Below are 21,629 nucleotides of genomic sequence, written 5' to 3' on the forward strand. Positions count from 1 at the left end.
TTTTGATCACAATATTTTTATTACAAAACGTAAAAATACCTCTGTGCTAGAAACATAAAATGGACAGTCTGACAACAGCAAACAAGAAAATAGAAATTCCAGAAGGTGTGCTGCAAACACCGTCTATTAGATGTGTTATTGGTAGGTATAAAAGGAGAACATGTATAATGACAAACCCTTTTCGCCTATTGAAACACTTGTTGAACGTTCAGCTGGAGGTGAATGGTTACATTGATAAGAAGTCTGACTGGCAAAAAGAATGACAAAACTCAAAACTGATTGAGTATGTGAGTGTAGGCCTTAATGTACCATGCACACACCTCTCCCTCCTCTGGTGGGAATATGGTCGATCACTTTGGGCCAAAGTAGTCCACCACCCCGCTGCCCTTCATACCGTCAAAGAAGAAGAAGTTCTTGTGCGGTGCGTCTCTCTGGGAAAGAGCCTGTAGAAACAAACAGAGACGCTAATACCAGCCAACAACACACACTCACTACCTGACCATCTCTCAAACTAAACCCACCATAGATAAGGATAGCTTTGCTGTGGGAGTTTCACCAGCTTTCCCTGCATTGCATACATGTGGTGTCCTCTAGTGTCCTCTTCATTGCGTGAGCGTCGGGTGCACTGTCCGTTGTGTGATCGCTTGACTTCACCCAGTGAGATGGCAGGCCGGTCGCAGGCCGTTTCATCCGGTTTCATCATTACATCATATCGTGGAGACAGACAGCCTGGCGCAGTGCCATCATCCTGCTGAGAGGGTTGTCGTCTGTACTGACTGACATTACCTCTTCTCACCTGGCTCCCTCAACTCTCAAACATAGGTAGGACTGTGACACTTCCCTTATTCTCCAATACTCAAGTCATATCCAAAACAGCCACACTGTCCGCCTCAATCTCCCCAAAAGCCCCACAGGACTGAAACATATCACTGGGTATTTCTGGATTGGACCCAGAATCAAGTGGAGCGGCCTGCTGTCAAGTGTTTAGCTTTCTGCCTCCCCAAAATATAACATGGCATCTTTCTCCCCAGTGAAAGCTGCACAACAGTAACTGTGGTGCAGACAGTCTGTGATGTGTGGTGGCTGACATTAGTTTAGAGCCAGGATGGACAGTACAGTAAGAATGATTTAAAGTCACAGAAACTATTGAAAAGTCAATAATACAAAAACAAACTGACAACCAACCTTGACAACCTCCTGTCCCAGCACTCCTCCCACCACAGCACACACAGGGGCCATCTCAGAGAAGCAGTAGCTGATGACAACACAAAACAACAACGTGTCACCAACAGAAACAAACTCTCCAGTTCATAAGGATGAATTAACAACTGTCTTATCTCTGGAAAAACTGAAATAGCTCAGAATGGAGCAGCCAGTTACAGATGATCTTTGATACATCTAATAACTACCATCACTGGCAAATGCAAAACCCCTACAAACCTACAGTGCAGTTGGAAAGTATTCAGACCCCTTGACCTTTTTCCACATTTTGTTATGTTACAGCCTTATTCTGAAATGGAATAAATTGTTTTTCCCCCCCTCAAACTACACACAATACCCCATATTGAAAAAGAGAAAGCAATTTATAAAAAAACAGAAATACCTTCTTCACATAAGTATTCAGACCCTTTGCTATGAGACTCGAAATTGAGCTCAGCTCCATTCTGTTTCCATTGATCATCCATCAGATGTTTCTATAACTTGATTGGAGTCCACCTGTGGTAAATTCAATTGATTGGACATGATTTGGAAAGGCACACACCTGTCTATATAAGGTCCCACAGCTGACAGTGCACGTCAGAGCAAAAACCAAGCCATTAGGTCGAAGGAATTGTCCATAGAGCTCTGAGACAGGATTGTGTCAAGGTACAGATCTGGGGAAGGGTTCCAAAACATTTCTGCAGCATTGAAGGTCCCCAAGAACAGAGTGGCCTCCATCATTCTTAAATGGAAAAAGTTTGGAACCACCAAGACTCTTCCTAGAGCTGGCCACCTGGCCAAACTGAGAAATCGAAATCGGGGGAGAAGGGCTTTGGTCAGGGAGGTGACCAAGAACCCGATGGTCACTCTGACAGAGCCCGAGAGTTCCTCTGTGGAGATGGGAGAACCTTCCAGAAGGACAACCATCTCTGAAGCACTCCACCAAATCAGGCCTTTATGGTAGTGGCCAGACGGAAGCCACTCCTCAGTAAAAGGCACATGACAGCCCACTTGGAGTTTGCCAAAAGGCACCTAAAGGACTCCATGAGAAACAAGATTCTCTGGTCTGATGAAACCAAGATTGAACTCTTTGGCCTGAATGCCAAGCGTCATATCTGGAGGAAACCTTGCACCATCCCTACTGTGAAGCATGGTGGTGGCAGCATCATGCTGTGGGGATGTTTTTCAGCAGCAGGGACTGGAAGACTAGTCAGGATCAAGGGAAAGATTAACAGAGCAAAGTACAGAGAGATCCTTGATGAAAACCTGCTCCAGAGTGCTCAGGTCCTCAGACTGGGGTGAAGGTTCACCTTCTAACAGGACAACAACCCTAAGCACACAGCCAAGACAACGCAGGAGTGGCTTCGGGACAAGTCTCTGAATGTCCTTGAGTGGCCCAGCCAGAGCTGGACTTGAACCCGATCGAACATCTTTGGAGACCCAAAAATAACTGTGCAGCAACGCTCCCCATCCAACCTGACAGAGCTTGAGAGGATCTGCAGAGAAGAATGGGAGAAACTCCCCAAATACAGGTGTGCCAAGCTTGTAGCATCATACCTAAGAAGACTCCAGGCTGAAATCGTTGCCAAAGGTACTTTAACAAAGTACTGAGTAAAGGGTCTGAATACTTATGTAAATGTTATATTTAAGTTTTTTATTTTTAATACACTTGCAAAAATGTAAAACAAAAACCGTTTTTGCTTTGTCATTATGGGGTATTGTGTGTAGATTGATTTATTCCATTTTAGAATAAGGCTGTAACGTAACAAAATGTGGAAAAAGTCAAAGGGTCTGAATACTTTCCTAATGCACTGTTTAACTAACAGTCCAGCTTAATATGTGAACGGATGTCAAGTGATGCACCATGTGGTGAAATCTGGGTTGAATTGAGCCGGTCACCTGACGAAGTCGTGAGGCAGCAGCTCGCTACTCAGCCCCATGGCCTCCAGGACATCATCCCTGATCTGTCTCAGGAGCATGGCGTCTGCCTCAAAGCTTTCTGGGTGGGGGTCGCGACCTTTGTCTGTACGGAACTTCAGCAGTACTGTGGGAAAGAAGAGAGGAACACACGGAGAGAGAACAATAGAACGAGTGGTGGAGAAGTGCTGGAAACCATAGACGACACAGAGGAAGCTCTGATTTTATGGGTTACATTGCTACATATACTGAGCTGCGTTTCCATACAACACAGAATATGTTACAAAGGAAATGTTGGTGGAGTTGTGATTCTATCACTTGCTGGAATGACACCGGCTGGCAAAAAAAAAAAAAAAAAAAAAATGGAAACACTTCCAATTACATACTGATCAGCTTGTGGAAACAGTGTGCAATCAGATCTTTATCTGTGTTGTACCACAGATGATTGACAGTGGCAATCAACGCACCACAAGTGTTGCGCCAACACACCTCTTCATCTGATAATGGCTTTGAATGAAGAGCAGTTTTTGATCAGTTTGACAGGGCCGTGATCAGACATCTATGACTCATGTCCTTGTCCTGTCAGCACGCGCCACTAGTACTACACCCATCCTGTGTGAGACCGTGGGCAGATGTGTCAATATGAGCAGGATGTGGTTTGGAGTCGGAATATTACTAAAAGGGAAATAATAAAAAAAGGGGAGATGGACGTACCGTTGCAACGGAGACGTTTTAGGTTGTAAACCCCCTTTAAGCCTGGCAGCTCTACTCGCCCCCTCAGTGTTAAAGCAGGTGTCATAACTTCCTCTCTTTAGCTGTCCATCAAAACACATCATGGAGCCCAGTCCGCCCACGGCTATTTCCACTAGAATGACACCTCGCACGCTCGCAAAAATAAATAAATAAAAGAAAATCATAAATCACCATCAAAACATGAATCATCACCCTCAACGAAATATTCTCTCACCCATTGAATTATCTCAACCTGGCACAATATGTAAGTGTACAAAGACATCTGTGCAAAGTAAACATTGTCTTAAGAGAGTAGTCTGGAACATTCTTGATTAGATTCAACCAAAAACAAACACATTCAAATTACATTGACTAAATCAAAGTTGAGGGAAAACAGTCCTGTGCCCCCCCACCAGTGCTGCCTTCCATTCCTCCAGAGTTATGGTGGCATACAGTAAGCTAACCCCCTCCCCTGACACACAGAGGAGCTGTAACAGAGGAAGCACCACTTCCTCAAGAGCAGCTCAGTCGAGAGATACCACTACGTCTAGACATAATTATAGAAACCCAAATGCTGTAAGACACCTCTGAAAACGACAAAAACAAACAAATGAACAGCTTCTTTTCCTTTCCGGCTGTAATTTTAATATTAGCCAACAACAGGGGCTAGAGTACGCAGCCCTGCAGGTGAAATGTCGTGGGTGGTGGCTAGCTGTTTGTTTCTCTGTTCTAAAGTCACACACGACTGGCCATGGAGAGCCTGTGATGGAAACAGAGCCACGTTAAGAAGGTCTATGAAACCAGGTGAAGGCTATTAAAGGGACCAAATCAGACTAGAAGGAACAGGGTGCAATGCTACAACAACCAAAACAGGAAGGGGGGGGTATGGTGGTATGCGATATCATTGGAGCTGCAGACGTTCACGTGTAGAGGGCATCAACATATAGCTTCGCTGTTTCGTATGTCAGAAGAACAAAAGACGTGATGACAGCCAGTTAGTGATCTAACTCTCTTTTATCAGATAGATATTTATATCCAATGGCTTTGTGGAAGGAGCAGGTACCATGTAGCAGGAAGTAGTCCACGGGGGTGTGCTTCAGGCTGCTCTTGGCCTTCTCATTGGTCCAATCCACTTCCAGAGCCAGTTTTAAGGAGCAGAAGCAGGCCGTCTGTTCAGTTGGGATAGAGAGAGCGCCAAAGGGCAAGGAACATGACATCATTAGATGTGGAGGTGGATAACTCTAATTGAGATATTATTATACAACGCTCACCTTTTTGATCATGGTGGTCTCATTGGGGTCAATCTTTGTTTTTTTGGCCTCAGGTCCATCATTGGACTCTGTTTTAGGCTTGACTACTTTGGGCTTCTCCCTGGACGGGGGCATCAAAACAAGGGACAGATGAGCATAAGTATAACTGGTGAATAATCAAGACAAGTAATTTAGACACGACAATCACACACACAACACTTACTCAACATAGTTGTGATCCTGGCCAAGGTCGGAGAACATGTATCCGTGGTAACCGAAGACGTCACCACAGAAGACCTTGATGTTGTTCCGGACACAGAGTTGGTCCACGCGTACCATCAGATCTCTGGAGCAGCCGGTCAGACAAACCTGAGAGAAACAAGGGAGGGCAGGACAAAGTCAGAGAGAGCAGCTAAAACTACAACTCCCATTGCGCTAACTACACTACATGACCAGAAGTATGTCGACACCTGCTCGTCAAACTTCTCATTCCAAAATAATGGCCATTAATATGGAGTTGATCCCCCCTTTGCTGTTATAACAGCCTCCACTCTTCTGGGAAGGCTTTCTATTAGATGCTGGAATATTGCTGCGGGGACTCCATTCAGCCACAAGAGCATTATTCAGGTCAGGCACTGACGTTGGGCGATTAGGCCTGGCTCACATTCAGTGTTCCAATTCATCCCAAAGGTGTTTGATGGGGTTGAGGTCAGGGCTCTGTGCAGGCCAGTCAAGCTTTTCCACACCGATCTCAACAAACCATTTCTGTATGGACCTCACTTTGTGCAAGGGGGCATTGTCATGCTGAAACAGGAAAGGTCCTTCCCCAAACTATTGCCAAAAAAATTGGAAGCACAGAATCAACTAGAATGTCATTGTATGCTATAGCCTTAAGATGTCCCTTCACTGGAACTAAGGGCCCTAGCCCAGATCATGAAAAACAGCCCAAGACCATTATTCCTCTTCCACCAAACTTTACAGTAGGCACTATGCATTAGGGCAGGTAGCGTTCTCCTGGCATCTGCCAAACCCAGATTTGTCAGCGATTCATCACTCCAGAGTACGCATTTCCACTGCTCCAAAGTCCAATGGCGGCGAGCTTTGGAGCCGACGCTTGGCATTGCGCATGGTGATCTTAGACTTGTGTGTGTCTGCTCGGCCATGGAAACCCACTTCATGAAGCTCCCAACGAACAGTTCTTGTGCTAACATTGCTTCCAGAAGCAATTTGGAACTCGGTAGAGCGCTGCAACTGAGGACAGACGATTTTTACGCGCTATGCGCTTCAGCGGTCACATTCTGTGAGCTTGTGTGGCCTACCACTTCACGGCTGAGCCGTTGTTGCTCCTAGACATTTCCACTTCACAATAACAGCACTTACAGTTGACCGGGGCAATTCTAGCAGGGCAGAAATTTGACGAACTGACTTGTTAGAAAGGTGGCATCCTATGACGGTGCCACATTGAAAGTCACTGAGCTCTTCAGTAAGGCCATTCTATTGCTAATGTTTTTCTATGGAGATTGCATAGTTGTTTGCTCAATTTGATATACTTGTCAGCAACAGGTGTGGCTGACAAGTATATCATCCAACTACCTCATCCCCATACAGTATGGGGATGAGGTAGTTGGATGGGCTATGTACAGGTGCAGTGATCTGTGAGCTGCTCTGACAGCTGGTGCTTGAAGTTAGTGAAGGAGATAAGAGTCTCCAGCTTCAGCGATTTTTGCAGTTCGTCCCAGTCATTGGCAGCAGAGAACTGGAAGGAAAGGCGGCCAAAGTAGGAATTGGCTTTGGTGGTGATCAGTGAAATATACCTGCTGGAGCGTGTGCTGCGGGTGGGTGCTGCTATTGTGACCAGTGAGCTGAGATAAGGCGGGGCTTTACCTAGCAAAGACTTGTAGATGACCTGGAGCCAGTGGGTTTGGCGACGAGTATGAAGCGAGGGCCAGACAACGAGAGGGTACACGTCGCAGTGGTGGGTAGTATATGGGGCTTTGGTGACAAAACGGATGGCACTGTGATAGACTGCATCCAATTTGCTGAGTAGAATGTTGGAGGCTATTTTGTAAATTACATCGCCGAAGTCGAGGATCGGTAGGATAGTCAGTTTTACGAGGGCTTGTTTGGCAGCATGAGTAAAGGATGCTTTGTTGCAAAATAGGAAGCCAATTCTAGATTTAATTTTGGATTGGAGATGCTTAATGTGGGTCTGGAAGGAGAGTTTACAGTCTAACCAGACACCTAGGTATTTGTAGTTGTCCACATATTCTAGGTCAGAACCGTCCAGAGTAGTGATGCTGGACGGGCGAGCAGATGCGGGCAGCGATCGGTTGAAGAGCATATATTTAGTTTTACTTGCATTTAAGAGCAGTTGGAGGCCACGGAAGGAGAGTTGTATGGCATTGAAGCTCGTCTGGAGGTTAGTTAGCACAGTGTCCAAAGAAGGGCCAGAAGTATACAGAATGGGGTCGTCTGCGTAGAGGTGGATCAGAGAATCACCAGCAGCAAGAGCAACATCATTGATGTATACAGAGAAGAGTCGGCCCAAGAATTGAACCCTGTGGCACCCCCATAGAGACTGCCAGAGGTCCGGACAACAGGCCCTCCGATTTGACACACTGAACTCTATCAGAGAAGTAGTTGGTGAACCAGGCAAGGCAGTCATTTGAGAAACCAAGGCTGTTAAGTCTGCCGATAAGAATGTGGTGATTAACAGAGTCGAAAACCTTGGCCAGGTTGATGAGTACGGCTGCACAGTCTTGTCTCTTATCGATGGCGGTTATGATATCGTTTAGGACCTTGAGCGTGGCTGAGGTGCACCCATGACCAGCTCTGAAACCAGATTGCATAGCGGAGAAGGTACGGTGGGATTCAAAATGGTTGGTGATCTGTTTGTTAACTTGGCTTTCGAAGACCTTAGAAAAACAGGGTAGGATAGATATAGGTCTGTAGCAGTTTGGGTCTAGAGTGTCACCCCCTTTGAAGAGGGGGATGACCGCAGCTGCTTTCCAATTTCAATTATACCGTGTACATGTTCATTGAGAGACCTTGAGGGGAATGTGATGACAAAGTACTTGATGATGAGCAAGTAGGCCTAACTCTGCATTTACACGCACACATACACACCTTTTGGATAGATTCCACCATAGCCCTTCTTAAACAACCTACTCCTTTAGTTAACCCCCTTGAACAACACACCCACCAGCTTCTATAACAGACACCCCGTCCTTCTGACACAAAACATGTTCAAGTAAACAAAATCTGTTATTCAGTCAAAGAATCAACTAGTTTGTTTTGGCCAGTTTGTTTTATCTGAACAGGGTGGGGAAAAGAAAATGGGCCTTAATAAACAACTGACCCTTGGGCTGGTCCATCTTATCCTTCAGACCAAACCCAGCACACTCCACACTTGGCTAGAGATAAGGGGCTGTCTGGCAGCTGACGGGCATCTGTCTGTGGCGTCGCTGACATGGGTGAGTGGTACACGCTGTTCCCTCCCAGAACACAAAGTACCACAATGTTGGGAGGTGCCAGCATCGAGTTGACTACACGCGCCAGTGTTTTTCCAAGGGAAGCTTATTGACGTGTGACTGTATGTTTGAAGTTGTTTTAAATTGCTGTGCCCTCATCTAACGCAAGATGGCGTCGATAGAGATGGCAACTTCGCTTCAAGTCCTTCGGAAACTGTGCAGTATTTTTTTTTATGTATTATTTATTACATTGTTAGCCCAGAAAACCGAAATGCTGAAATGCTCCACGCACACAGACAGTGTGGTGAAGAAGGCACAGCAGCGCCTCTTCAACCTCAGGAGGCTGAAAAAATGTGGCTTGTCAACGAAAACCCTCAAACTTTTACAGGTGCACAATTGAGAGCATCCTGTCGGGCTGTATCACCGCCTTGTACAGCAACTACACCGCCCACAACCGCAGGTCTCTCCAGAGGGTGGTGCGATCTGCACAACGCATCACCGGGTGCAAACTACCTGCCCTCCAGGACACCGACAACACCTGATGTCACAGGAAGGCAAAAAAGATCATCAAGGACAACAACCACCCGAGCCACTACCTGTTCACCCCGCTTCCATCCAGAAGGCGAGATCAGTACAGGTGCATCAAAGCTGTGACAGACAGATTGAAAAACAGCTTCTATCTCAAGGCCATCAGATAGTTAAACAGCCACCTCTAACACAGAGAGGCGGCTGCCTACCTACAGACTAGTCACTTTAATAATGCCACTTTAAAAATGTTTACATATCTCGCATTACTCATCTCATATGTATATGCTGTATCCTTCACTATCTATTCTTTACTATCTACTGCATCTTGGGTGCTCTGTCACTGCTCATCCATATATTTTATACTTACATATTCTCATCCCATTCCTTTACTAGATTGTGTGTATTAGGTGTTGTTGTGGAATTGTTAGACATTACCTGTTAGATACTGCTGCACTGTCGGATCTAGAAGCATAAGCATTTAGCTCACTCGCAATAACACCTGCTAACCACGTGTATGCGACCAATAACATTTGATTTGAAGATTGATAGACTAATCATCAATGCTGGGTGCATGCTTGATGATTGAAAAATGGACTGGAAATCTTCCTTAAACCACACCTCAACAGGAAGAAGGTCTTATGGGGGAAGGGGAACCCTTACAGACTACTATGGAAGTCCTATTCGCTTTAGTTGCCAGCTACAAAAAGGCAAGCCCTCTGTTGTGGCACTGGCAACAGATACTGAGAGAGACCCTGGCTGGACATGTTGGGCTACTGCTGCTGGTCTAGTTCATTAGAGGGGATTGGCAGTGGGAACTGAGATTGCTGGCACTGGCAGGCCGGAGGGGACAGGGCTTTTTAACAGCCTGGCCAGCCGTACTGTCTGTCCACAGAGCCTCCCACCCTTTGAAGGAGGCGTGCAACTCGGGCGCCTCCTCCTGATGGCCTCCGGCAAGGGCTTTGTGAAGAGGGACACTGAGCTGGATTGTTTGAGAGGTGAGGGAGAGAGTGAAAAGAAGGAAGTGAGGAAATGGGGGGGGGGGGGGTATAGCTTATCTGTACAATGGAACCTAACAACAGAGAATTGGTCTGGTAGGAGGTGAAGGGAGAAGTGAAGTGATAGACATGCAGAGAATGAGTGGTTATGATTGACTCAATGAGAGTACATGAGTGAGAATTGGGAGAGTATACCAGTGTGCTGAGTGAAGTAAATGAGAGAGTGAGTCTACAGCACAGCCCAGTCCGCCTCCCCCTCCTCCTGAACTCCCATTAGCACTCCCCCTGGGACGCTTCCGCCGTTCCTCCACCACAGTCAGACTGGGGAAGCGGCTCGTTTGCGCTTTGAAAACCCCTGAGCATCTGATGAGGAGCCTCTTCAAACCCCCGCCCCGCTACATGATTCAGAGCAGGGCACTTCAGACAGCTTGTGTTGCACTGTGTCTGGAACCAAACGCCACAGGAAAGCTATGTTTCTACTTGTAAGCCGTGCAGACATAAGTTAGATAAACGCATTTATCTCCAAACTCGAGGGTATTTAATGTTCATGCTATTCTTTTCCCACTACTGGCACCTGTCAATTCCCTCACTCTGTCAGTGTATAAATTATATTTATATGCATCATATTATGAAGCCCTTTATCTACTTACAGTCAGATGAACTTGTGGATACCATTTTTATGTTTGAAGGAAGTTGCTAAATAGCATTAGCGCAATTACTGGAAGTCAGTGGTAACTGCTAGCATGCTAGGGAGGAGGTAATGCTAGTTAGCATTGGCTCATGAAACTACCTTGAACTTCCTTCATATTGGATGCAGAGACATAAAAGTTGAAGTCCATGAGTTCATCTGACTCTGGGGAAGCAGATAAAGGGCTTCATTGCCAAAATCCCAAAGTACCCTTTTAACAGGGATATCCAATGAAAAACACTTGTTATCGCTAAGTTCTACAAAGATTCCTTTTGTGATCAAAGTGCAACTACATACAATGGAACTCCTCAGTCAAAAACAGCTTAAATCTGCAGAAAATAAGAAAAAAACATGTGTGCAAAACAGGTGCTATACTGGCATTGGTCTGCTGCTGAGTGTGGTACGGTCTGCCCAACACATCACTGGGGGCGCACTGCCTGCCCTCCAGGACACCTACAGCACCCGATGTCACAGGAAGTATCAAAAAGATAATCAAGGACATCAACCACCCGAGCCACGGCCTGTTCACCCCGCTACCATCCAGAAGGCGAGGTCAGTACAGGTGCATCAAAGCCGGGACAGAGAGACTGAAAAACAGCTTCTATCTCAAGGCCATCAGACTGTTAAATAGCCATCACTAGCCGGCAACCACCAACCTACTCAACCCTGCACCTTAGAGGCTGCTGCCCTATATACATAAAATCACTTGCCACTTTAATAATGGAACACTAGTCACTTTAATAATGTGTACATAATGCTTTACTCATCTCATATGTATATACTGTATTCTTTTCCACTGTATTTAATCAATGCCACTCCGAAATTGCTTATCCTAATATTTATATATTGTTTAATTCCATTATTTTACTTTTAGATTTGTGTATTGTTAGATACCACTGCACTGTTGGAGTTAGGAACACAAGCATTTCACTACACGCGCAATAACATCTGCTAAATATGTGTATGTGACAAAAAATGTTTTGATTTGATTTGCCTAGAGCAACTTGTGGTAAGAAGTATGGTGTAAATGCAACACCTAGTGGCCATTTAAGGTAACAGAAAATTATGCACAAAAGTAATCTTGATAATAGGCCGGTCCTGCACTACTGTACTCACTGCCTCAAATTGTAGGAAGAATTCATCTGGTTTGGTCTCCACCCTGTCTGTGTCTGCCTTCACCTCTACCATGGGGTTGAGGTACTGGGCCCGCTCCAGGGAGGCCTGGGCTCGATTCTGGCCCTGATTGCTCACTGGAATCAGGAACTGGGCTCGGCATGACTCCTCTGTCACCTGGGAAGCAAGAGAGCAGACATAGTTAGCAATTTGTAGCATTCATTTCTATTGTCCTGCAATTTTCTCAGTGTTTATCCAACCATTAGCCTACTTGGGAAGGTTCCCTCTCACCTAGCCTCTGCCGAGTCCCCAACAACGGAAAGAGCCTGTGACGCTACTTCCGCTATTAGACGTTAACAAGGCAAAACTCCATCTGAACTCCTCCTCCACATTTACTGGTTTGGTTGGACAGTGCAAAAGAGTACCTCCCCCAACAGTTTTTTCCCTTCTCGTCAAGACCAGTATATAGTGGATCTAGTTTCAGGTGTTTATTTTACACCTGATACTTTAGGTTACCTCTGTTCTGACCTAACTCTGTTACAACCCCCCCTCTTTGTGTTTGTGGTCTATACCAGTTCGTGGTCCAGCATGGTCAGCCCCTTCACTCCAGCCAGGATGAGATTTTTGGCCACCTCAGCCCCCAGGCCCCTGAGCCCCACCAGGAGCACACGAGAACCCCGCAGTCTGGAACAGAAGCAGATGGCAAAAACCTTAATTAGCTATGTGGCGCCATCATACAATAACGGGTAGAAAGTCTTAAAGACAAAATATGCATGCCTCGTGCAGATTGATAAATTATGTAAACATCAACATTTTCAGTGTTTTCCAATCCATTCTTGCTGTGGGACCCCATTTTATCCCAGAACGAACAGATCTGATTCAAGCTAGCTAGATGGTTAGCTAATAGCTACCTCTTTTGTGCATCCAGACCCCATAGTCGGATCTGCCGGTCATACTGAGCAGCTTCTTCCTCGCTAATGATAGAATCTTCCTTCTCAATCATGTCTATCATCTCACACTGGTTTATTTGTCTAGTTTAACAGTAATGGGATTAATATGCCCTTTTTAAAATTCGGGTAGGGTACCGCTATCGCTGATTTGAACGGACGCTGGAAGATGACGTTTTCTTCTTCTTCTTCGGTATTATGGCGGTCCGCAAACAAATGTTACAGGTGCATGCCGCCATCTACTGTATTGGCTGTGTATCAGCCTACTATGCTGTAGTATCAATTCATTACACTTCGTGAAAAAATTATCCTACCAACTAACCCTACGCCCATTAAAACATCATCACTATTCCACTACTTTGGTCCCATCTGATCCTGCTCCTGGCCAGCAGCCTGGGAGTACGGGACACTGTCGTTCAAAACACCTTGTAACTCTTCTGCAGTAAAATCTTGTACGCCAAGTACTTCTCTGCAGCTGCCACCACAACATCTATCCTCTGTGATTTACATTCCATTCCTGCGGTACAGTTGACCACCATGGCCATCTACGCCAAAAAACAACCTTACCAAAGCACGTTATTCCTATCACTCTCTATTGACCTCGTCCTACTCACAGGGATCCTCTTAGGATCTGTCACCCTTACAAAAAAGATTGATGTTAAGAAACTGCAGTAAAAGTCTAGTAACTGCAGTCGACTGTAGTATTTTGAACGCAGTAATTGCAGAATAACTGCAGTGTATTGCAGTTGAACTGCTGTTATACTACTGCAGTTAAAAAAGTGTTCTTTTGGACGCAGCATACTGCAGTCATAGATGCACAATTGAGAGCATCCTGTCGGGCTGTATCACTACCTGGTACGGAAACTGCACCGCCCACAACCACAGGGCTCTCCAGAGGGTGGTGCAGTCTGCCCAACACATCACCAGGGGCAAACTGCCTGCCCTCCAGGACACCTACAGCACCCGATGTCACAGGAAGGCCAAAAAGATCATCAAGGATAACAACCACCCGAGCCACTGCCTGTTCACCCACTACCATCCAGAAAGCGAGGTCAGTACTGCTGCATCAAAGCTGGGACAGAGAGATTGAAAAATAGCTTCGATCTCAAGGCCATCAGACTGTTAAACAGCCATCACTAACACAGAGAGGCTGCTGCCAACATGCAGACTTGAAATCATTGGTCACTCTAACAAATGGATCACTAGTCAGTTTATTAATGCCACTTTAATAATGATGTTCACATACCTTGCATTACTCATCCCATATGTATATACTGTATTTTATTCCATCTATTGCATCTTGCCTATGCCGCTCTGTCATTGCTCATCCATATATTTATATGTACATATTCTTATTCCATCCCTTTACTTAGATTTGTGTGTATTAGGTATTTGTTGTGGAATTGTTATTTTACTTGTTAGCTATTGCTGCACTGTCTGAACTAGAAGCACAAGCACTTCACTACACTCGCAATAACATCTGCTAACCATGCATCTGTGACCAATAAAATTTGATTTGATACGGTCATTATACTGCACTTTGACAGCAATCTTTTTCCGTAAGGGTGTACTCATCTTCCTCTTCTACTCTCTTTAGTGCCTCAGCATATGACACCTCATTACCCTGATCCTGGCAACCTCAACCTGCATTTCTCTCACCAGACACGTCTGATCTCCAGCACCATGGGTACCCCTAGTGTTTCCACACACAACCTTTTCCACCGATACTACACAATCCTTTGTCTTTGGTCCTCCTGCACACTGCTCACGTCTAGGAATCTCCCTCCTACACACTCCTATCACATGACCATAAGCTTGAAACCTAAAACACCATAATGGGTTCTGTTCAAAAGCTCTCATGGTATAACCGACACATCCTAACTTGCCTTTATCTGGTAAAAACTCTGCATCATAACTCAGAAGTACAGACAGTGTCATCTCTGTTTCACCACCCTCTCCACCGGGGGTCTGCGTTGCGCCAAACGGTGGGCGTCACAGACACCAGGAATCATAAACTTCAGTTGATCCTCCTCAACACTAACGTCACTCCAGTTATCACTCCTTTCAATGGCACCCTGCTCTGGAGGGGTTAGCAAGTCACAGTTCTTCTCCCCAGTCAGGTGGTGCAGAGCGCATGTTCCTCTGGACGGCTGAAATATACAAAAATAAACAAGATTCCACTTTCACCGACCCACAATTACCCAAACTCTTCTCCACCCAACCTGACACCACATATGAATCACCCAGAAGGCAAGGATCCATTCTCTCCAAAAATCTCACTTCCACTGGGCAAAAACATCTATCACCATCTGGACGAGGCGCAAACTCTGCGTTCTTCACCGCACCTGCCAACGCAGTTAATTCATCCTCACTAGTCATGTTCAATTTTCTTCTGTTGCACTCAATATTTACTCTTAATATGTTCCACTTTCTTCCTTTTTCCCTGCCCACAGACGTCAGTTTCTTCTGTAGCTTACATAGAGTATCTTAAGAATTCCGTTTGAGTCGTCAGGTAAACTTTCTGCATACACAGTCTGAATTAAAGCACTGGAAAAACTTGGAAAGTTTCCTTACAATCCAGAATGTAGAATAGAATTGCATTTGGACTTACTCTACCGGTTGTCTGTGTGATTGGTCCCTATTCGGGTCAAAATCTGAGAAAAAATATCCACAATATTATTCACCAGACCTTTTAGAGTAACGATACTGCCGTTGAGATTTTTCTATCACCTGGCACATGCACAAAACCTTGTAAACACCTGCAAGACTTTGGTTAGTATGCATGCATTGCGTGGATGTACTTCCGTCTTGTGCACATCCCTTAGGTAATGAGCAAACAAATTGTGACAGCCATACACAGAGACCCGCGTTTTGAAGTCGATTTAATAATACTTTCCTGTGGATATTTTGTCTCAAATTCTACCAGCAGAACGAAATCAGTGGACAACAGGTAAAGTTCAAATTAAGTTTATTCTACATTTTCACTTGTAAAGGGACTGTTTGGAATTGTTTCATCTATATGTGAAGAGAGTGGACCCATTTACACTCAGATTCGTAGAGGTATGTACTTTATCAAAGGAATAGCCATCTCATGTTTTTTTTCTCCCCCTTCTCTCACTGTAAGACATACAGTGGCAAGAAAAAGTATGTGAACCCTTTGGAAATACCTGGATTTCTGCATAAATTGGTCATAACATTTGATCTGATCTTCATCTAGGTCACAACAATAGACAAACACAGTCAGCTTAAACTAATAACACACAAACAATCATATGTTATCATGTCTTTATTGAACACACTGTGTAAACATTCACAGTGCAGGGTTGAAAAAGTATGTGAACCCTTGGATTTAATAACTGGTTGACCCTCCTTTGGCAGCAATAACCTCAACCAAACGTTTTCTGTAGTTATGGATCAGACCTGCATAACAGACAGGAGGAATTTTGGACCATTCCTCTTCACAAAACTGTTTCAGTTCAGCAATATTCTTGGGATGTCTGGTGTGAACTGCTCTCGAGGTCATGCCACATCTCAATCAGGTTGAGGTCAGGACTCTGACTTTTTAAAAAAGTGAAGTCAGTGAAGAACAAATTCTTATTTTCAATGACGGCCTAGGTTAACTGCCTTGTTCAGGGGCAGAACGACAGATTTGTACCTTGTCAGTTCAGGGATTTGAACTTGCAACCTTCCAGTTACTAGTCCAACACTCTAACCACTAGGCTACGCTCACTGAGCCACTCCATAAGGCACATTTTCTTTTGTTGAAGCCATTCTGTTGTTGATTTACTTCTGTGTTTTGAGTCACTGTCCTGTTGCATCACCAAACCTCTGTTGAGCTTCAATTGGTGGACAGATAGCCTAACATTCTCCTCCAAAATGTCTTGATGAACTTGGAAATAAATGTTTCTGCCGATGATAGCAAGCTGTCCAGGCCCTGAGGCAGCCCCAAACCACGATGCGCCCTCCACCATACTTTACAGTTGGGATGAGGTTTTGATGTTGGTGTGCTGTGCCTTTTTTTCTCCACACAGTGTTGTGTGTTCCTTCCAAACAACTCAACTTTAGTTTCATCTCTCCACAGAATATTTGGCCAGTAGCACTGTGGAACATCCAGATGCACTTTTGTAAACTTCAGACGTGCAGCAATGTTTTCTTTGGACAGCAGTGGCTTCTTCCGTGGTGTCCTCCCATGAACACTATTCTTGTTCAGTGTTTCACATATCGTAGACTCGTCATCAGAGATGTTAGCATGTTCCAGAGATTTCTGTAAGTCTTTAGCTGACGCGCTAGGATTCTTCTTAACCTCATTGAGAATTCTGCGCTGTGCTCTCGCAGTCATCTTTGCAGGACGGCCACTCCTAGAGTAGCAATGGTGCTGAACTTTCTACATTTATGGACAATTTATCTTACAGTGGACTGAGGAACATCAATGTTTTTAGAGTTACTTTTGTAACCATTTTCAGCTTTATGCAAGCCAACAATTCTTAATCTTAGGTCTTTTGCAATCTCTTTAGTTCAAAGCATGGTTCACATCAGGCAATGCTTCTTGTGAATAGCAAACTCAAATTTTGTGAGTGTTTTTTAAAGGTTAAGGCAGCTCTAACCAACATCTCCAATCTCATCTCATTGACTGGACTCCAGGTTAGCTGACACCTGACTCTAATTAGCTTTTGGAGAAGTCATTAGCCTAGGAGGTCACATACTTTTTCCAACCTACACTGTGAATGTTTAAATTATGTATTCAATATAGACAAGAAGAATACAATAATTTGTGTGTTATTATTTTAAGCACACTGTGTTTGTCTATTGATGTAACTTAGATGAAGATCAGATCAAATTTGATTACCAATTTATGTAGAAATCCAGGTAATTCCAAAGGGTTCACATATTTTTTCTTTCCACTGTATGCATACCATCATAGCACAGGCCTACCAACAAAAATGTAACAGTGGAATACATTATTATTATTTTTTTTCAAATGCAGTGCTCAGACATTCTGTGAGAGGAAATTACTTTTAAAACATTATATGAAGCTATAAATCAAAGTTCCCCATGGTAACAAAAACATAAACAAATGGAGCCTATACCTGGTCCTTGGTTTGTATTTTATTGTGATATTCCTTAATTATTTGTTATATTTTTTTTTCTTAACTGCATTGTTGGTTAAAGGGCTTGTAAGTAAGCATTTCACTGTAATGTTGGTTCACCTGTTGTATTCGGTGTATGTGACAAATACAATTTGATATGACAAAACAGTTGAACCAACCAATTAGTGAAATATATTTGGTGAGTTGAAATTTTACTGTGGCTATAATAGTAAATTATAATTAGTACAGGACAGGCTCCGACACACACGTCACCGTTCACAGCTACCACCAATATAGTCATTCCAAGGAGAGGGAACTGAGGGCCAACTAAAAGAAAAGTAAAGTGAACTTGTTCAAATTACTGAACAAGCAGCAGAATACCTCAACGTGCCCTAAAACCCAGTCCCCTAGGCTGCAGATATGCATATACACATGCCAAAGAGTGATCTTTCACAACTGTTGAACGAAACATTTTCGGGTAGTTCCGTGACAAACGTATGAGAACGTAATGTTTATGTCGTCATATTCGGAATATCCCGCCCCTTCTCTTTGGAGGAGACAGTCAGCCATTTTAAGTGGATGAGTTTCATTTTACAGCGCAACTGTAGGACGGAGAATCTCAGGACACAATTTCAACCTATTTCTCTAACAACTGTTAGTGGGGAATTGACTACTATGAACTGAAACTCTTCCTTAAACCATTAACAAGTACTGTAGATCCAAGTTAAGTGACGCATAAGCCAGTAGAGTTGTAATTTTTTTTGCACCTAAATGTAGCTAGAGGAAATGGCTGTGGAAAGCATGACTGTCCAGCCAAACTCCCCAACAACAACCAACCACGAACACAGTCTTCTCACTGACGAAAGGTCGAGTAATTCTACAATCATATTTCTATCAAACTATTTATTTGTCCTGTGCTTTTTAGGTATAAAAAGCCCGGGTTTCTTTTTCAATTTTTTCTTTCAAAGGGATTAAAGTCGCCTTTTTCTGGGGAACAAGTACAGAGGTAACGAACGCCATCTTGAAACGTTGCTCAGCGCAAACTGGAAGGTCAAATATGAACCTGGGATCTGATCAGTTTGAATAAGTATTTCAAGGAGTTATTTCATGAAGAAAAAAGACCATCAGTTCAAATAACTGATCCATCAAAGTTGCATCCCCACCAAAGTAGAGTGAATGAAGAAAAATATGATTTTTGCTTTCTAATTGTCCACCATTAACTTAACTAGCAAAAATGTATTTCTGAATAGATTTCCAATTAGTTATGTCCAAAACGTTTTTGAACACAAACGCTTTGCAAAATTGCATCGCAAAGACAGCGCAAGCTAACGTTCCAACTCGCTAGCTAGCTGGCTGCCCTCCGTGGAAAAAAAGACAGTTTGCTAACTATCCGCCAAGCCAATAGGGCGAATTTTAACAGTTTCATAATTAATCATTACATTCTAGGTTTTTCAGGTCAGACAAAGACTTGATTGCAATGGATTAATAGCCAGTTGTTGGACATTGGAGGTATTTCCTTTATTAGCACTCATGCTAAGTAACGAAGTTGCTAGCTAACTACGCAGTTAATTTTTTGCTAGCTAGCTTGCCAGACCAATCTAGCTAGTAAGCAAAGGCCGCAATTGTGCCTGCCTTTTTTTTTTAGCAACTAGATAGTTGTGTTGAAAGCATTTGTCATTGGAATTGATGCAGCTGTTCACTTGTCACCCTATATATAGACAGAGCCCTCTTAAATCGGCGAATAAAATGAATTGGTTCGATTAGTTAACGTTGGCTACCCAGGAAGTTCACTATTGGTCCACGGGCTAATGGTAACTAAGCCAACTAGCTAGGGATTAAAATAGCGTTTAATCACTAACAATTAACAAATTGATACATTTCCAAGGCGTGAAATTGATCATACTAACTAGTGAGCACAAATGTAACAAACGTGATTGCACAATTGTTTTAGCATGCTCATCCACTTTAATGTTTGTGCCACACTTTTTTTTTTTTTTTTACAGTTATTACTAGATCTGTACATTAATGGATTTAACATTTTCTTCCTTTGCAAGTTCAGGAAAATTGCCTAATTTCGTACCCTTAAAGTTTCTCTCTTCTCAGGACAGACTGCTATATTACTTTAGATTGTTATCCCGAACACCCACCAAATCCCAGAACTGTGTTGAACGTTTGCAAAGCATTTCAGATGTCTAAAAAGTCAAGTAAACCACAAATGTTACCTGATTTCCCTGTCTGTCTTCAGCATCCCCCTCCCCAGACAACCCAAGTTATACCATTTCCACAAACCCTAATAATAAAGTGGGGAGACCACTATTATGTTCCAAAAACTTTTTTTTTGGGGGGGGGGGCAGTGGTCATACCAGTGTTTTTGAGTGCAGAATGTGAAGAAAACCTCTCACAGTAAGTACTTCCCATCATTTTGATTTAAGGCCCATTGTTTGTAGTTTCATTGATTATTCGGGAACTTTTTGACCTTTTTAATTAAGCTGTAATGTTGTTGTGATGATGCATGAATAGTATTGTAAAATGTATTTTTAAGTCGAAAGCGTAAGTTTACATGACTGATTGTACCTAGTACTTTCAGCATTAACTCAGTTTATGCTCTTGGAACTACATAGGGTGTGTTCAGTGCGCACACACAACTTTATAGCAACTGTAAAGGTTGTCTTGTTTGAAGTGTGATAATCCTTAGATTGCAGATTATTTATTTTTATTAGGCTATATATTTGGATCCAAGTGTAACTTTTTTTCTGTTCATAGTTCCTTGGAGTAGAGTAGACTAGAGCCTTATCTAATTGGCTGTAGTGGGTGCTATCATTTCCTCACCCCTCTGTTGTTATTGGAGTGATACATCATTTTTTTATGCAAAGTCTTTGTGATGTGGGCTATAAAACCCAGAGGAGGCTGTTGACAGGTGCTTTGCATTTGCCATTTAACACATTTGTCAGGACATCTAACCAGCCTGACAATATAATTTTTTTACTGTAATGTTAATAAACCAAAACACCTGTAACCTCAGTTTGAAATAGGCTACTACATAATGTTGTAAGAGTAAGTTTTCATTCAGGGCAAGACAAGATAGGTTTGGCTAGACCCTAACGTCTCTACACAGCTAAATGGTTTGGCATACTCCCAGCCAATGGGAGTGGCACACCTCTGTAGAAGTATAGGTTGGCTTGACTGGCATCTGAACTGCGCAAAATCATGATTAAGTATTTTGCTTGTCAGCAGAATCCTGAATACTTGTACCTGGCACCCCACTAGAGAAAGAGGCAGTGCTATGTCAGTAGAGCCTTTGTTCTGTGTACGTGCCCATGTCAGTCCATAGAACCCCCAGCAATGCAAAGTTCTGCGCTCATCAAGAATGGCCTCATTGTGCCTCTTGAAGGACGTGAGTGATCTTGATTCAAGGGTTGGCTGTGCTGGGTTAAATTATGTTGACTCGATTGTTTTATGCCAGGTGGTAATACCATGCCATTGACAATGAAGGAAAAAATGTATCAACTTGCAGTTTTAGATGAATTTGGTTTATTTAAGAGTGACTAGATCTATATCTCGTCCCTCTCTGGCTGAGAGTAGACTTAGGATAACTAAATGTAAGGAGGAGCAGGAGACTTTAGTAAGACCCAGCAACCCTCGGGCCCAGGAGGAAAGTCATGTCCTACATAGGAAGTTAGTATGTTGAGGATGTGGTGTGGA

The 21,629-nt window shown here is 43.6% G+C and overlaps 2 protein-coding genes across 5 annotated transcripts in view; one reads left to right on the plus strand and one right to left on the minus strand.

Moving 5' to 3' along the window:
• Positions 1-21,629, minus strand: part of LOC115206135 (SUMO-activating enzyme subunit 1) — a 23,029-nt gene continuing 1,400 nt past the window's right edge. Inside the window, exons 1-9 of one of the 3 annotated variants that reach the window (XM_029772760.1) lie at positions 20,150-20,247; positions 12,466-12,577; positions 11,897-12,070; positions 5,323-5,468; positions 5,121-5,220; positions 4,913-5,018; positions 3,100-3,244; positions 1,186-1,255; positions 1-443 (exon numbers count right to left, since the gene is read on the minus strand). In XM_029772760.1, the coding sequence (XP_029628620.1) occupies positions 351-443; positions 1,186-1,255; positions 3,100-3,244; positions 4,913-5,018; positions 5,121-5,220; positions 5,323-5,468; positions 11,897-12,070; positions 12,466-12,577; positions 20,150-20,175 (972 nt within the window). In that variant the 5' untranslated portion in view covers positions 20,176-20,247 and the 3' untranslated portion in view covers positions 1-350. Of the gene's footprint in view, positions 444-1,185; positions 1,256-3,099; positions 3,245-4,912; positions 5,019-5,120; positions 5,221-5,322; positions 5,469-11,896; positions 12,071-12,465; positions 12,578-12,804; positions 13,026-20,149; positions 20,248-21,629 lie in introns of those variants that run through there. The other 2 variants (XM_029772759.1, XM_029772761.1) reach the window with 2 other exon arrangements.
• Positions 18,395-21,629, plus strand: part of LOC115206134 (zinc finger CCCH domain-containing protein 4) — a 17,747-nt gene continuing 14,512 nt past the window's right edge. For both annotated transcript variants that reach the window (XM_029772756.1, XM_029772758.1), the window contains exon 1: positions 18,395-18,793. In XM_029772756.1, coding sequence (XP_029628616.1) covers positions 18,714-18,793 — 80 coding nt within the window. In that variant the 5' untranslated portion in view covers positions 18,395-18,713. The remainder of the gene's footprint in view (positions 18,794-21,629) is intronic.

Source organism: Salmo trutta, chromosome 13 (assembly GCF_901001165.1).
Source record: "Salmo trutta chromosome 13, fSalTru1.1, whole genome shotgun sequence".
NCBI lineage: Eukaryota > Metazoa > Chordata > Actinopteri > Salmoniformes > Salmonidae > Salmo > Salmo trutta.